The sequence below is a fragment of the Erpetoichthys calabaricus genome, chromosome 9, assembly GCF_900747795.2.
Source record: "Erpetoichthys calabaricus chromosome 9, fErpCal1.3, whole genome shotgun sequence".
In the NCBI taxonomy this organism is placed as follows: Eukaryota; Metazoa; Chordata; class Cladistia; order Polypteriformes; family Polypteridae; genus Erpetoichthys; species Erpetoichthys calabaricus.
Window position 1 is genome coordinate 97,639,616 of NC_041402.2, and position 16,914 is coordinate 97,656,529.

Sequence of the window (16,914 nt, forward strand, 5' to 3'; positions counted from 1 at the left end):
TGCGTATCGGACCAAGGCATGTTGCCGACTGAAAACTTCAAGGGATCGCTAATCAAAGGACCCCCACCCCAACCCACTCGGTTGCCTCTACCCTATGCAATGACTTTGAGAAATGTGGTAGTTCATTTTGGCTCACCCCGTAAATGCCAACAAGCAAGTCTTACTTAGTGCATGAAAGAACATTGCATCAGCCAGTTTCTTGAACCATTCCCCTGGAACGTTGTGCTTGTTTGCTTGACCATTAAAGCAGTGTCGTCATGACATTAAAAACAAATGCTTATATATTTCAATGTTCACTGCAAACCCAAGTATTTTACTGTTACCTTTAAATTATTCTATCATTATTATTCTTATTATTTATTATATATTTTTTATCATACAAAATATGTTCTTGGTTTACAAAGGCATTAATTTATCAAGTTTTTTGTAGTTATTATTTCCAACAAGAACCATCCGAGTTCAAATGTGTCGTCCTTTCTTTATACTTTTTAAACGTGATTAGGTTTTGAAATAACTTCATCCAGTATTTTCAAAAATGGTATAGTAACTCCATAATGTTTGGCACAAAGACACATTTTATCTTGATTTACCATTCTGCTCCAGAGTTTAAAATTGCAAATCAAACAAATTCAGACGTGAGTAAAGTGCATATTATAGGCTTTAATTTAAGGGTGTTAACATGCATTACGGTCATACCATGCAGAAATTACAACACCATAATGTCTGGGACAGTTGGTGTCACAGGTATTTATGATTACTCAGGTGTGTTTCATTGCTTCATTAGTGCAGGTGTTAAGATACCTAGGCCTTCTTCTACCTACAGATTATTTTTGGAGTCTGTAGTTGCCATTGTTCATCATGAGGACAAGAGCTATGCCAATGAAAGTCAAAGAAGCTATTACGAACCTGATAAACAAGAATAGAACTATTAGAGACATTGCTAAATCCTAAGGATTACCAAAATCAACTACAGTGGAACCTCGGTTTGCGAGCATAATTCGTTCCAGAAACGTGCTCGCAGTCCAAAGCACTCGTGTATCAAAGCAAATTTCCCCATAAGAAATAATGGAAACTCAGATGATTCATTCCACAACCCAAAACTATTCATATAATAATTATTAATACAAAATATAAAGTAAAAATACATAAAACAAATTAACCTGCACTTTACCTTTAAAAAGAATCATGGCTGGTGTGAGTGAGTTTCTAAACTCTTGTGGGATTCCACCCAACAGGATGACACGCAGAAGAGCATCCCAAAGCAATCACAGTTTCCCAGCTCTGTAGCAGTTCATCGTAAAAGCGAATCCGAAAAGATCGCTGTCATGTTATAAGCGCCTGGCGTCGATGGGTGATACAAGGAACATTATAAATGCGCAGGGCGCAGTATTACTTGGCCACGGCCCTGCCTGACTGCTGTGTCTGTGTATAGCAGAGTGGCAGATCCCGCTTCAATAAATAGCCGTGCTGTTGCTGTTTCAAGCTGTATAAAGCTGGTGTTTCTAAAGTACTGAGACTTGTCTTCGTGTTTTGGGGTGCAAGACGGGGACTCGCACGTCACAGCGCGCGCACACACACACACACACAGTCACAATGCTGTAGTAAACAGTATACGCACATACGGATGTTGACTATATGAGTGAGGCACGCTGATTAAGATGGAAAATAGGAGACGGTTGCCCACAATCCTGCAGCTAGAGAGAGAGAAGAACCATCAGCTCAGTTGTGATCACATGACGCTCAGCAGACAAAGCATATACATACTACTCGTATTGCAAGAACCTCGCTTGTTTATCAAGTCAAAATCTATTAAAAATTTTTGCTCGTCTTGCAAAACACTCGCAAACCAAGTTACTCGCAAACCAAGGTTCCATTGTATCTAGAATATCATTTATAAGAAAGAACGCACTGGTGAGCTGAGTAATTGAAAGGGACTGTTAATCCAAGAAAGGCCTCCACTGTCGATGTCAGAAGAATCCTCACTGTGGTAAAGAAATAAAAAGCTCCAAGCAACTTTCCAACCAATCAGATAACAGTCTTCAGGTGGCAGATGTATATGCATCAGAGATTGCAGGCGATTTCATAAACAGAAATACAGAGGACTCTCTGCAAGATGCAAACCACTAGTTAGCCACAAAAACAGGATTGCCAGATAACAGTTTGCAAAAAAGTACTTAAAAGAGCCTTCAGAATTCTGTAAAAAAAAGTCTTTTGGACAGATGAGACAAAATTGAACATGTATCAGACGGACAGCAGGAACAAAATGTGGTGACGAATAGAAACTGCCCAAGATCCAAAGCATTCCATCTCATCTTTTGAACATGGTGGTGGGGGTGTTATGTTTTAGGCGTGTATGGCTGCCAGAGTTACTGGCACTTTTATCTTCATTGATGTTATAACTGCTGATAGCAGTTGCACAATGAATTCCAAGGTGTATAGAAACATATGCTCGAGTTTCAGTAAATATGTCTTCAAACTCATTGTATGATTCTTCATCATGCAATAAGATAATGATTCCAAACATTCTCCTAAGGCAACACAGGAATTTTTCAAAGCTACAAAATGGAAAATTCTTGAATGGCCAAGCCACTACCTGATTTTAATCCATCTGGGCATGCTTGCCATATACTGAATAGAAAAATTTAGGGGACAAGCTCCCAAAACAAGCAGGAGCTGAAGATGGCTGCATTAGAGGCTTGGCAGAGGATCAAAAGAGAAAATACTAAGCAGCTGGTGACGTCTATGAATCACAGACTTCAAGCAGTCATTGCATACAAGGGATATGTAACAAAGTACTAAATATGACTGCTTTAATATACCTGCTTTTGCTTTGTACCAAACATTATGGTGCCCTGGAATAGGGGGGCAATGTATGAAAAAGTTATTTCTTCCTGATGTGACCGAAATGTATGCAAATACCCTTAAATTAAAACCTACAATGTGCACTTTAATCATGTCTGATTTGTTTGATTTATAATTTTAAACTATGGAGCAGAAGTGCAAATCAAGTAAAGATGTTTGTTTGTCCCAAACATTATGGTGGGCACTTGTACATGTCAGTATCACAATTAATATTATTGAGAATAATGTGGGGAAAAGACATATTTGGCAGATACCAGATGGATGATAAATTGTTATATAAACAATCTGACAATGACAATATGAACATAAAACCTTTCCTTGTGTGTTTTCTGACTGCCCCAACCTCCTCCAAATGCACTGAGCAGAGCCTTTTTGCATACATATCTGTTCTTTAGGCATTCTGCTCTGCGTTCATTGTTACAATATTTATTACATATTAATGCTTCAAAATGTCATTGCATACTCAGCACTGTTTTAGACAGTGTTCATGTTTCATACAATTAAATAGCCATTACATAGTTTGTACATTGACATACCAGAAGAAAATGCATACATATTGTATACAGTATTAAACCTGCTTAATGCATTTTGAGCTTGAGGAAGAAGCAGCATGTTGCCAAGCAGAACTGGGTACAAGGCAGAAAACAGTCCTGAGCAGGAAAAGCCTTTATCTATGGTGACTTGAAAAGAAATTACACATGCATTACCACTTAACTGTGCATGTTTGAAATTTGACAATGAAAGTTTTTAAGAGAAAGAAGGTATGTTTAACTGTGATTCCAATTCGTTATGAGACTTAACTTAGATGTAAGACTATGACTACTTCAAGAAGTTAGCAGAGTACTCAGAAACCGTGCAGACCAGTTGTCTACAATATCTGTAGACATTTTCAACCAATCTCTGGACCTTTGTACTGTTCTTGCCTGCTTCAAGAACTTCACCATCTTGTAGTAGCAAAAGAAATCAAAGGTCACCAGCCTAAATGACTATAGACCAGTAGTTTTCCCCTCCGTGGTAACGAAGACTTTTGAACACCTTATTTTGAATTATCTCAAGAATGCTACAAAAGACGTTCTGGACCCATTTCAGTTTGCATACAAAGCCAACCAGTCTGTGGATGATGCAGCAAATTTAGGTCTGAGCTATATTTACCAACACCTTGATAGGCCGGGGGCATATGTGGGGATCTTGTATGTGAACTTTATCTCTGCTTTTAATACAGTCAACCCAGAGTTTCTAGATAAGAAACTCTCCCAGTTCAACTTGCCCTGATCAATTTGTTATTGGGATGCAGTATGGATAGGAAACAGTATGTGCGGTCGGGCACACACATGTGAATTTCCCATTGGGATTAATAAAGTATCTATCTATCTATCTATCTATCTATCTATCTATCTATCTATCTATCTATCTATCTATCTATCTATCTATCTATCTATCTATCTATCTATCTGACGCATTAACCCTTAGTATTGGTGCACCTTTCCCCAATATTCTTCTAACTGTATACAAATCACTGTACCTCTTGTGGTTGGACTGTCAAACTTATTAAATTTGCAGGTGACATCACACTAATAGGCCACATTTCAAAAAATAACAAGTTCATATAGAGAGAAGAGGTGGATTCAGCTGACATAATTTGGATGTTAACATTCAAAAAACTCAGGAGATGATTATAGATTTCAGGAAACAGTCATCTGCTTACCAATCACTTGCTAGTAGTGGCTCAGCCATTGGGATGTCAGAGTCATTTAAGTTTCTGGGCACTATGCTGTCATAAATCCTTAAGTGGTACAATATCATTGTGTTTATTATTAAAAAAGCCCTTTAGAGAATGTTCTTATGTCAGATGAGGAAATTCAATCTCCCTCAATCAATATTGATCTAGTTCTACACAGTCATCATCAAATCCATTCTGATCTCATCTATAACTGTCTGGTTTAGTGTTGCTTCAGGCTAAGGCCAAATTGCAACATATCATCAGAACCTGTGAAAAGGTTGTAGGCTATAACTTATCTCACATTCAAATCCTATATGAGTCCAGGGTAAGGAAGTGGGCTGAAAAGATCATTGCTGATCTGACTTACCCAAGGCATTACCTATTCCAAAGACTTAACTCCAGTAAATGCCTTCATGCAGTGAAAGTTAAAACAACAGGTCACTTAAAAACATTTTTTTCCATGTGCAGTTATTCTGACTATCAGGTCTAAGCTTCTATGTATACCTGAACACTTACACTACCTGCACATGTTAATCCTACTGTATCTCTTTATTTTGTGTATTGCCCTTGTATACTGCATATTTTATCATTTTATATTTTATCTTTTTATATTTATTTTTTGCATTCTGTGTTGTCCTTGTATGTTGCACCAATTCATTCAACACAAATTCCTAGAACACATGGGTATACCTGGCCAATAAAGTGGATTCTGATTCTGATGTAACTGGTATTGTTACTTTAATGTAATATGTCTATGTGGTACTGTAATTACCGGCATTGTTATATGTAAATGTTTTTGATGAATATAACAGTGAATTACTATAAATTATTAATCTGTTTATTTTATTTATCTTATGAATAGTAATGTTATCTATCCATTTGCTATTGTCTAGTGTATTGAAATTTCAGTATATACCAGCTGTCTCAGAAACATGTACATCTTGGTATAAGAAAGATAATTTGATGTTTTTTCATGTGGACATCTTTCCCTAATTTATTCACTTAGTTTTCCTTGTCTGATTTATATAGGAACCAACAAGACAGAGCCTGAATGTTCACCCATTCCTGATCAGTTCAAGAATGATAGTGACATCTGTCTTAATCAAACTAGGTTAGTGGAATTAATTATTATACTGGCATATTGGAGTTTCCTTCAAGAAAACAATATTTAAGATCTGACAGTGTAATAGTTATCCTCATATAATGCATTGTTTGTCCATTAAATTCTGGCAGTTAAACATATTAAAATTATATCACGTCTAGTTTGTTGCACATTTTAATCATTTTGATTATAGCATATATATTTTTTTTTTCTTGACAGCTGTATACAGAAAAGAGGTAATACATCGAAATGCATAAAACAGCCAGACAGCACCTGTATAACTACAACAAAAGCCAGTGGCCTTTTTGTCGGGCTAGGTAAAATTCTAAATAATTCTTCTTTGTGAATAATTGAGTGGGTATAGGTAACAGAAATGTTAATATTATAAATACTGAAGTGACCCACAATAGTTTTTATTTGTGGTGGAATAACATTAAATGTTACAAGTAAATAATGTGAAGTGTCAGTTATATATTCATTTTTTGTATGTTCTAAAAGTAAATAAAAGTATAAAGGTAATAATACATGGTATTATAAAGGTTTATGATAAAGAACCTATTACTCTTTCAGAAAACTGAAATTAATGCATGAATGAGATTATTTGCTAGACTAGACAAATTCAGATTTGGTTGAATAACATAGTTTAATTCCAGTCTTGAAGCCACAACATACAAATAGTATGAACACAGGTGATTTTCTTTAGGTTCTGGTACTAGACAAGGCTGCTGTCTTTTGCATCGTCTTTTCACTATTGCAATCAAATCACCCACCATTGATTTATACAACAGAGCTAACACTTTAACAACTTAGAAATAGGGATCATAATAGAAACACTCTTATTTGAAGACAGCATTTTGCTTATTTCAGATCCAACTTATTTACTTCATCATGTGTTACCAATAATGGATAATTATCATATAATTTCTGAATTTAAGATAAATCTAAATAAAAGTATATTATTCATCATGAGCATTCTTGACTTTTTCTAAATTTGACAATATTCATTCACAATTTAGTATTCAGGAAGCTATGGCTTTGCCCAATTTTCAGATACAGTGTTTAATGACGCATATTAAGGATCTGAGATTCTAGAGTAAGCCAGGCACTACTCAGTCTATTATAGCATGGCTCATTATAATATCTTGGCACTTCTCCCTGTATGTATACATTCTCATGTGCACCAGTTTCCTTAAGATTTTGTAGCTTTTATAAGATCAAGTGCCACAAATGTACACATTTAAATGCAGATGCATGGCATCAATACCATTACAAAACTATATACTATTTATAGTTTGTGTGATATGAACAGCTTTGTCAAACATACATTTTCTCAAACACATTACTTTCAGCATTTGCAAAATAATGATTTTGTTCATTGCAGGTGTGCCTCTGTGCAATTAGTGAATTGTTAAAAAATAGCCCCACAAATAAATTATAACTCTATCATAGCAATACAAGACAACTTACAAGACAACTCCCACTTAAGCCAGTAGCACATTGCACAGTTTCTACTTGGAGGGGATGTCAAACTTGACTGCAGTTTCTAGATCATGTCACTTTGAGGGTGTTAGATTACACAAATAGGACAGCTAGGCATGACTAATTGTAGACTTTTCAGTACAGTTTCACCTTTATAAAGTGTTTTGAGCTTGTCACATTGTGGCAGCCAATAATGTGCTGTCTGACAGCACCATTGCCTGTAAGAAGTCTTTACAGGTATGGTGATGCAATCTCTGCCCTTTTCATTTTTCAGTTTTGTCATATGACAGACACAAGACTTCAGGCAGACACGCCTTTCTTCTGTTTACACAGTCCAGAGCACCTCTGTTTCTTTGATCATTCCTCAAGACAACATGGTATGCATTGTACATCCAGATGAATGCTCATTGGTTGCAGACAGGTCTGACTGAGTCACTTGGGATATCATAAAATATCACTGAAGTCACAGGAGCACAACTATCCCTGAGTCGCTAAGATCACATAAATGAAGTCTGTGACTAAAAATTGCTGGAAAGTCATGTAGTATGACGTGCACTTTAAACATTCTTCACAATTCTGAGAGCAGAATGTTAGTTATATTTTCATTTGACTTTCTTTTCAGTGTGTTTTAGACACAGGTTAATTCAATAAACACAACTGAAAATTGTACACTGTTGTCATTTGTCCATGTTTAGACTGTTACAAAATATACTGAGATTTGAACCAAATCAGTGAGAAATGAAATTAACTATACTGTACCTTCATTAGTCATATTTTCAGACTTTCCCTCAATGTATGCTCATATATTCTTATCCACTTATAGCTCTGTTTGGAGTTAATCTAAATTGCATAGTTCTGGTCAATGCACAATCATACGTGGGGGCATTTGTTAAATTGTTAGCTTTCTGTCTAGTTTTACTTAATTCGCAGAATTCTACTCTGTGTTCTCCTTGACACAGGCCAAATGCACTCTTATTGGCTGTTCTTGAGAAAATTTTAATTTCCTTGGCATCTTTTAAATTAGTTATATTATAAAGTAGGGAAGTTTTTTTTTTTTTACTGCTTTCTGTTTTCAGCCTTTAAAGTAGTTGCAAACCCTTTTGTCTGTATTGTTTTCTGGACTCGTGAGTACACTTAATATTTTCCCATTTGGCAGCAATAACTACAAATCCATCTCACCATAGAAAAGGAGCAGAAGAGATCCTGGTGACTTTTTAAAACAAAGATAAGAGATACTGTGACAGCTTAGGACAAAATTAAGATGTACAGACATTTAACTTAATTTTTCTTGTTAATATTATTACTTCATACCTCAGATTTTACTAACCTTACTTACTGAAGTGCCCACATTGGAGAAATTAGAATTCTTACTGAGATTAAATTGTTCAAGCAATATATATTTTGTTAACTCTTTCAGCGCTGCAGTTTCTTTTTAAAATTACTGAGAAATATTTATTTGCTTTTTATTTTGTTTTGGGCATAAAAAAATGGTTAAAAAACATAAATCATATTTGTCCATTCTAATAAAATTAGGTAGAGCAGTGATATATGGTTAAAATATAAAATAAAAATAATTAAAAATGAATGAGATTGGGTTTAATTCTTCATTCACAGAGTCTCTATGGGGTGTTCACATTCTTTCTGTGACTAAATGGACTTTGTTTTATTTAACTGCTTTGTTTCCTGTATGTAGTCAAGGTTTTCACAATTTTATGACCTCAAAAATATGCCTAAATCCTGTTTATTCTTAATATGATGTTTTTACAACTTCTTATGTTATGAATTTTCAGATGGTTTCATATTTTTTGTTCTCTACATGACAGTCTGGATTAATGTTAGATCTAATTTATATATTTTTTGTTTGTTTTTGATTTTCAGAAGTGTGGGTGACTTTTTTGATACTACCAATTGTAATTTTGATTGTCTTTACTTGTATCCTATGGTGGTGGAAAAGGGCCAGCAATGTGAAAGGTATTGTATTGTAGGTGAAAAAAGTGTTTAAATATCTTTTATGCTATATAGGCTTTCATTATATAGTGTGAACTGATTCAGGTTACACACAATACAGTACTACTTAATTTTTTTTTGTTTCCTAACTTTAAAAGAAAAAAAATCTCAAATGTGCAAGTGTACTAGTGCTGGTCTTTATTAGATTTAGTATTCCTTGTTAGTATTATGTTTATTTGTTTGTTTGTTTGTCTGTTTATTTATTTTTTTATCCTGTTTGATACAGTGCAACTTCAAGCTTGCCTTTTGCATTCAAATGACAAACAACATTCAATTTTGTGATCCATCACCTAACAGAAAAGTATTTTTTTTACATGTAAATATGTCAAACTTGCATATAGTGATATATTGTGAATTTCCCCTTAGGATTAATAAAGTATCTATCTATTAGGGGTGCATGATTCAGAAAATCTAACGATTCGATTCGATTTCGATTCTTGGGCTCACGATTCGATTCAAATCCGATTCTCGATTCAAAACGATTCTCGATTCAAAACGTTATGATTGTTTTTTATTTTCCATCAGTCTGATACAAAATACAGCCCTGAGATAACAGTTGAAGTCACATTACAAAAATATAAACTGTTGCAAATATAAACTGCAAACTTTCAACTTAAATTAAACAACTTATATTGACACTTTAAATAAAAGTAGATTAAATAAAACCAAATAAGAGCTGCTATAGTTGGTTGTAAAGTGCCATTATCAGAATAAATAAAAATGCTGCTACATTGGGCTGTAAAGTGCTGTAACAAGTGTAACATCCAAAATATTAATTAATTGTGAACATTTTCTTTTTACCTAAACCGTTTCCATTTCAGCAGACAACAGTTTTTGAACTGTGACAACTACAGTCAAACTGACAACAGATCAGAATATATTAGATTAGATTCAGGTGTATGCGCACATTAGTGAGTTTAAAGTCCACCATCTGCTGGAATGTACATGTTCTTTTGTAGAAACAGAAGCTGGTCTACATGTTCTGGAGTTAGCATGCTCCGCTGTGCAGTTACTATGTCCCCAGCAGTTGAGAATACCCTCTCTGCTGCAACACTAGTACCAGGAATGCATAGGTAGCATTTAGCCAATTTTGCAAGGAGGGGAAAGACAGTCTCCTGAGACCTCCACCAAGTGAGGGGGTCTTCTGAGAGTGACAATGATGGAGTTTCCAAATACTTCTTCATCTCTTCCTCAGCTCTGGTGCCAGCGGATTTAGGAACATCTCTGACATTAGTGAAAGTCTTGCCTAGTAAATTCAGCAGGGAAGTATTTCTTTTTTTGGGAACAGGGGGGCCTTCATCATCCAGCACTTCATTTGGGATGTCAAGAAAACAAAAACGCAATCAACCAACCTTTGTCTTTCAATTAGAAATTCAGTGTTATTATTAATTATTGTATATACCACACATATATACCATATATATACCATATATATATATATATATATATATATATATATATATATATATATATATATATATATATATATATATATAAAAAACAAACTAAGCAATAACTAGATATTATTGTGGTACATTTAAAGTGCTACATGTCAATGGTAATTTCACAACCATACACACTGTGTATGTGGTTTTGCTAATAGCATATTGTCATGCCACTGTCATGCAACTAGTGTTTTTCACTTTTACTATTAAAAAATATAATAAATTACCTCAAGTGTTGCCGCTTCAGCAATCACCTTAGAGTGTATGTCCTTTTGCTCGTCCTGAGAGAGAAAGGGCAGTGTTTTGAACCTGGGGTCCAGGCTTGAAGATATGTGGAGCATATTTTTGTCTGTCACACTCGTGTATCTCTTGGCCAGATCTTCGTGAATTGCCTGTTTGATTTCCCGGACGAGTGCTGTTTCACCACAGAATCCTGCTTTTGTTTCGTGAAGTAGCTGCGCATGTAGTGGGGCTATCACAGACAATGTCGGCGTGGCTTCTTCAGACATTATGTTTGTTGCCTCTTTTAATGGCTTGAGGGCTGCAGCAACTTCTTCTGCGTTGGCGACGTCGGTTTCGTCTAGTGTGCAGATGCCGGCTCCACATTTTCTTACTTCAGCAGAGAGAAGCGCAGCGCAAATGGCTGGTTGTTGCTCCAGGAATCTATCGATCATGTCGAATGCACTATTCCATCGTGTAGCCACGTCCGTTGTCAACTTGTGCGGTGCCAGCTCCAGAAGTTTCTGTTTCTGTTTCAAGACATGATTTGCGGTGGCACTGCGATGAAAAAATCCGGTAATTCTCCGAATTTTCCCCAGCAGACGTGAAACAGACGGCAGCTTCAGAGCTCTCTGTGCCGCGAGGTTGATGGTATGTGCGAAACATTTAACGTGTTGAAAGTTTCCCAGCTATGCAGCAGCTAGCATGTTAGCAGCGTTATCGGTAACAATTACCAGGTCAGTGGTTGTGAGCTGCCATTCCTGTGCGACAGATTGAATGTTCTCCTTTATATGTGCGGCTGTGTGGCTTTCATTTATTGCTGTAGTTTGTAAAACTCGTGACTCAAGCTCCCAGTTGTCTGTAATATAGTGAGCGGTAAAGGTTACATACGACTGGACTGCCCTTGATGTCCATGCATCGCATGTTAAGGCTACTCTTGTTGCTTTCTTCAACGCTTCTGCTACTTTTTTCTTCGTCTCTTCGTATAACAGAGGTATCGCTTTTTCAGCAAAAAGCTGACGGCTTGGTATAGCGTATCTAGGCTCAACTGTTTTCAGCATGTACCGAAAGCCTTCATTTTCAACAACGCTGTAGGGACGCAGATCTTTGGAAATAAAACAGGCTATGGATTGAGTTATTTTCTTCGCCCGTTCAGAGTTGGTTGGAAGTTTGCAACATTGATGCAGAGTGCGTTGGTCTCCTGGAATGTTTCTTACTTTTGGCTGAACTTCGTTTACATCCTCTGGATGATGACGTGCCATGTGAGACCTGAGGTTTGTAGTGTTTCCAAAATATTTGATTTTAGCTTTACAAAGCTTGCATATGACGTGAGTTTTATCAATCTCTTTCTTGCCATCAATGTTGTGGAATCCAAAATGTGCCCAAACGTCTGCCTTAAATGAGGACAGGGCAGGTTGAATATTCTTTTCCACTGTGTTTTCCATGGCTCGTCTATCGAATGCTTGCGCGAGCGCGCACTCACTTTCTTCTTACTCACACCAAGGATTACTATCTGAGCAGAAACTGGCATAGCACCATCTATAGGATTGACAAACTCCTATCCGGAAAAATAGTTAAACTCGTGCCGTTATAAAATGGGAAATATGAATCGATTTTGTGTCCTGTATGAATCGATTTTGAATCGGTAGAGATAAAATTGCGATTCTTTCGCGAATCGATTTTTTTGCACACCCCTACTATCTATCTATCTATCTATAGGAGAATTTAAAGGTTTCCTCACATGCCTAGCGTGATCTGAGTCATTATTTAAAAAGAATCAACAGAAGTTTCATTGAATGAGCCTGGTTAGAAAATTAAACACCAAAGTAATACAGTGAAAATGACAGTTTTCCAGCCAACATGTAGGCAATTTTATGCACTAAGTGTTCCTGTCTCTGGTGTTTTTGATAAGCACTCCACTCTAACTCTTATTATGCTGATATAAATTTTGTACAATGTACACTTCATATATATTCAGATTTTTTTTAAAGAGGAGTATCCTCGGTGGATAGCATTGCCAGTTCACACAAACTTAAGAGTTCTGGGTTCTACTTCTGAACTGATCACTGTTTTTATGGAGATCGCTTGTTCTCCATTTGTTCATATAGGTTTTCTCTGGATAGTCTTGTTTTCTCCTATATCCCAAAGTTATGCATGTTAGGTTGAATAATGAGTTTAAATTGGCATAGTATGTACTGTAGATACTCACATATTAGTCGATCTCGCAGATAACTCGAGTGTATTGTTTAAGCCGAAAATTACAAAATTTGTTATGACCCGCGTATAAGTCGAGGGTAAAACTTGACAGCTATCAGAGACAGAGGGCGACAATCAGCTGTTAATGGCGACAAAACTCACTGTCACGTCACAGGCATTCCCTCTGTGCTTGGAGGAATGCTAGATTCATTGACTCGGCAACTAATCCTTGCGTGTGCGTGAGTTGCGAAATGTAAACAAAGGCAAGATGGCATTGATATGTCACAAGGGAGCGAAGCGAGTGCAGAAAAGAAAACACTCGGCAGATGATGTTTTGCACATTATCACTGAGTCGGACTGTGATTTTTCAGAATCGGATTTTATTGACAGTGATCAGGAATCGAGCAAGAGAGTGAGAAGCCGGCATCAGCTGATCAGACACCAGCCGATGCTGCCCCAGCTGATTGGCTGCCAGCTGAACGCATTCGCGCAGTCGATGCAGCTACGGCAAGGTTCACGTGGGAGGAATACCCAGACATTGATCCGTGGGAGCCGAACTGGCTACCGGACTTCACAAGACAGCACGGCTTGCTGTTGGACACGACAGATCACCCGCTGCTGGACTACTTCAGGCTGCTCTCTCCTGATGCTGCTTTTCAGCTACTGTCAGATGAGACAAACAGGTAGGCAGAGAAATTTTTTGAATCGCGGGCTGCACTTGCATCACATTGATAGCGTGTATTGCCTTGGTTCTTTTGATTCCAAATCTGGTTGCACGTGGCAGCTAATGGCATGTTTGTTATCCAAAACCTGCAAAAGCTAATGCTCAAATTCAAGTATTTCATAGTTTAAAGAATTATTTAATGAAATTAGAAAAAAACTAGCTAATTAGCAATAGTATTACTGGCTTATAATTATTTCAAAGACCATGGGAAATGATGACCGGTGACTTAACACCATGAAGCGTTGAGTGTACAATGTCATTACCCAAATTCTATGGACAATTGTGTTGCCCCGCAGATAAGTCGATTCTGTTTTTTGAATGAATTTTAAGGCATAAATTTTTTTTGACTTATACAAGAGTATCTACGGTATGTGTGTATGTGTTTGTTGTATGTGGACACCTTGGTGATGGACTTTGTGCCCCGTATAGAATTGGTTGATGCCTTATACTTGATAGTTCTGGAATACAATTCTATCCCTTGTGACCCTAAATGAAAGAGAGCATGTTAAGTGACAGAATGGTGGATCTGTGTGTCGCAGATTGAGGCCCTTGCCGTCTTCTTGAACCCTCTGACTCGACTCCAGACACCAGGTAAAAGTCCAAATATTTCTTTTATTTAGACAATAATGTGCACAAAGCACCCTCCACTCCACAATATTCATAAATCAATAAACACACAATAATCAATCCTCCACACTCCCAGACACTTCGCCACCCTTCCTCCCAGCTCAGTGTCTGGGCTTTCCCACAGTCCTTTTATACACCCTGACTCGGAAGTGTTTCTCCCTTCTGTCCATATGATCATGAACACTTCTGGGTCGGATAAAAAACTCCTTTCTTCAACCAGGAAGCACGTTGTTTCCTCTTGTCACGTGATCATGACGCACCTCCGGGTTATAGGGCAAGTAAGAGTCCGGCAGTCTCCCCACAGCGACTCCTGGTGGTTCCCAAGGTATCCAGCAGGGCTGTGCATATAAACTACAAAGTCCATGAGGCCCTGCTGGAATTCGGGGAACATCCACGCTGTTGGGAGAGCTCCATCTGGCGGCCTGGGGGTGAGGGCTGGAATATTTAGCCAGCCACACACCACAGTGGTAAGTGCAGCTTTCTCACAGGCCTAGCCTGATCACAATATAACTGGAGTTTGGATGTTCTCTGTTTATTTTTAGGAGCATTTTTTTCCTGTTTTCCTCACTTTCCCTAATGACATTTTCTACCAAACTGCAAATATATTTGTGTTGGGGAAATTGATCACTCTAAATTGTCATTATTTGAAGAAGTAAGGTAAGTATGCCCTCCTAATGGACTCCTGCCTTGTCCAAAGTTGGTTCCTGTCCTTTTCTAAGCAGGTTCAATGAGAGATGTGTAGAGATACTGATAAAAGATAGAGGATGTATTGTAATTACCAAGAACTTAACTGCAACATAAAGTAGCATTGTTATTTTATGTATATGTTTTGAACATGGTGTAATATTTATTTCATTATAAAATATTTAATAACTATAATTAGTAGTCAGTATAATAGTCCATATAGTTTCCTTTTACATATGAGTTGCCACATACTCCTTTAGAATATTGCTATATTAAGTAATAAAGCATAAGTAATACAAATATAGAATACATTATAATGTAAATATTTTCACAAATTAAAAAAAAATAAAATAAATATATATATATATATATATATATATATATATATATATATATATATATATGGTTGAAATAGTTTACTGTCAAATAATGCAAAGAGTACGCAACACGTGTTTCGCCCTAATTCTGGGCTCATCAGGCGTACACACTCTACTGCACTCCCTCTCGGGAATCGAACTACGGACGTCAGCGCCAGAGGCGAAGCCCCTAACGTTGCGCCACGGCGTGTGGTTCGTTTATTTGACATTATGTAGATCGGGGTAATTACATTAACGGCATTCGTAGTCTTTGTCACAATCTGATTGTATGGGTGGTTACCTATCAGGTAACGCTTGTGGTTGGCCAGCAAGTCTGCTAACATCCGCCACGGTGCCCTCAGTTGTGAGAAGCAGATCATAGAATGGTTGAAATAGTTTACTGTCAAATAATGCAAAGAGTACGCGACACGTGTTTCGCCCTAATTCTGGGCTCATCAAGCGTACACACTCTACTGCACTCCCTATGAAACAAAGACACATTCACAATGTATGTGTTATTAAATCTAGCGAAAAAAATCAATAGCAGTTGGTGAAATGTTTTTCTTGTGATTTTGCGTGCTTTATTGAGTTGTTCTGAGCGGAAAGAATATATAAACAAGTTCAGGAAAAGTGAGCTCCACACAGAGTGTAATACAAAAATAAGGTGTATGTTGTAACTCTGCACAATGTTTCTTTACCTATTGTTTTGAGATGATTTGCTTCTTTAATACTTTATTAATCACAGATAGACAATTAAGATCATACTCTTTTACAAACCATATTTCGATTTATTTATCGGCTCTTATACTAATTTAAAATTAGTTCTTTTTTTATGGTGAACTAAATATGAGTCACAACGGTCTCAGTCTCTCTCTGTCTCTCGACCCACTTGTCAGGGATAGCTTTTTATCTGAGATTCCCTTTTCCTTTTCTGAATACCAATGTGATATCACCTTTACCCTGTAAGCACATGCTCATTCACATCTCCCAAACATCTTCATTTTTTAAATAAAGCACCACTCATAGAACCCAAGATACAGAGTAAAGACAGAGAAGAGCTTATATCCTGTATGGTCTTGTTAAATTTGATCAGTAAAATTAGGCATTAACTCTAGCAAGACATAATAACACTTAATCAACAAGAGCAGTTACTGTAAATACAGAGTTTTGCAGTTGTAAGTCCCTACTACCTAGAGTTGTGAGCTGCTGGCATATACCTTGCAGCATTTTTCTGTTGCACTAATGGGATTTCCATTAAGTAATAACAATGGTACAGTCTTCTACAATTTTGATCACCTTGTGCATTCGAATATTCTGCGCCTAAGGACCTTTATGCATTTGTCATCTGCCTGCACATCTTTCTATTTATGAATTTTCTTTTCCCATTACAGAACTAGACCTTGTTCTTCTATGTGTCACAAAGCTCAATTACCAAAAAATTGGAAAATTACTGTTCACACTGTACATATTAATTATTTCTGCTATTGGGACAT

General features: G+C 36.9%; 1 protein-coding gene across 3 annotated transcripts in view; it reads left to right on the forward strand.

The window, feature by feature from the left end:
- The window catches only part of LOC114657991 (tumor necrosis factor receptor superfamily member 5-like), a 69,424-nt gene that overhangs the window by 35,309 nt on the left and 17,201 nt on the right, over positions 1–16,914 (forward strand). For all 3 annotated transcript variants that reach the window (XM_051931732.1, XM_028810001.2, XM_028810002.2), the window contains exons 6-8: positions 5,612–5,693; positions 5,904–6,001; positions 9,042–9,134. In XM_051931732.1, coding sequence (XP_051787692.1) covers positions 5,612–5,693; positions 5,904–6,001; positions 9,042–9,134 — 273 coding nt within the window. The remainder of the gene's footprint in view (positions 1–5,611; positions 5,694–5,903; positions 6,002–9,041; positions 9,135–16,914) is intronic.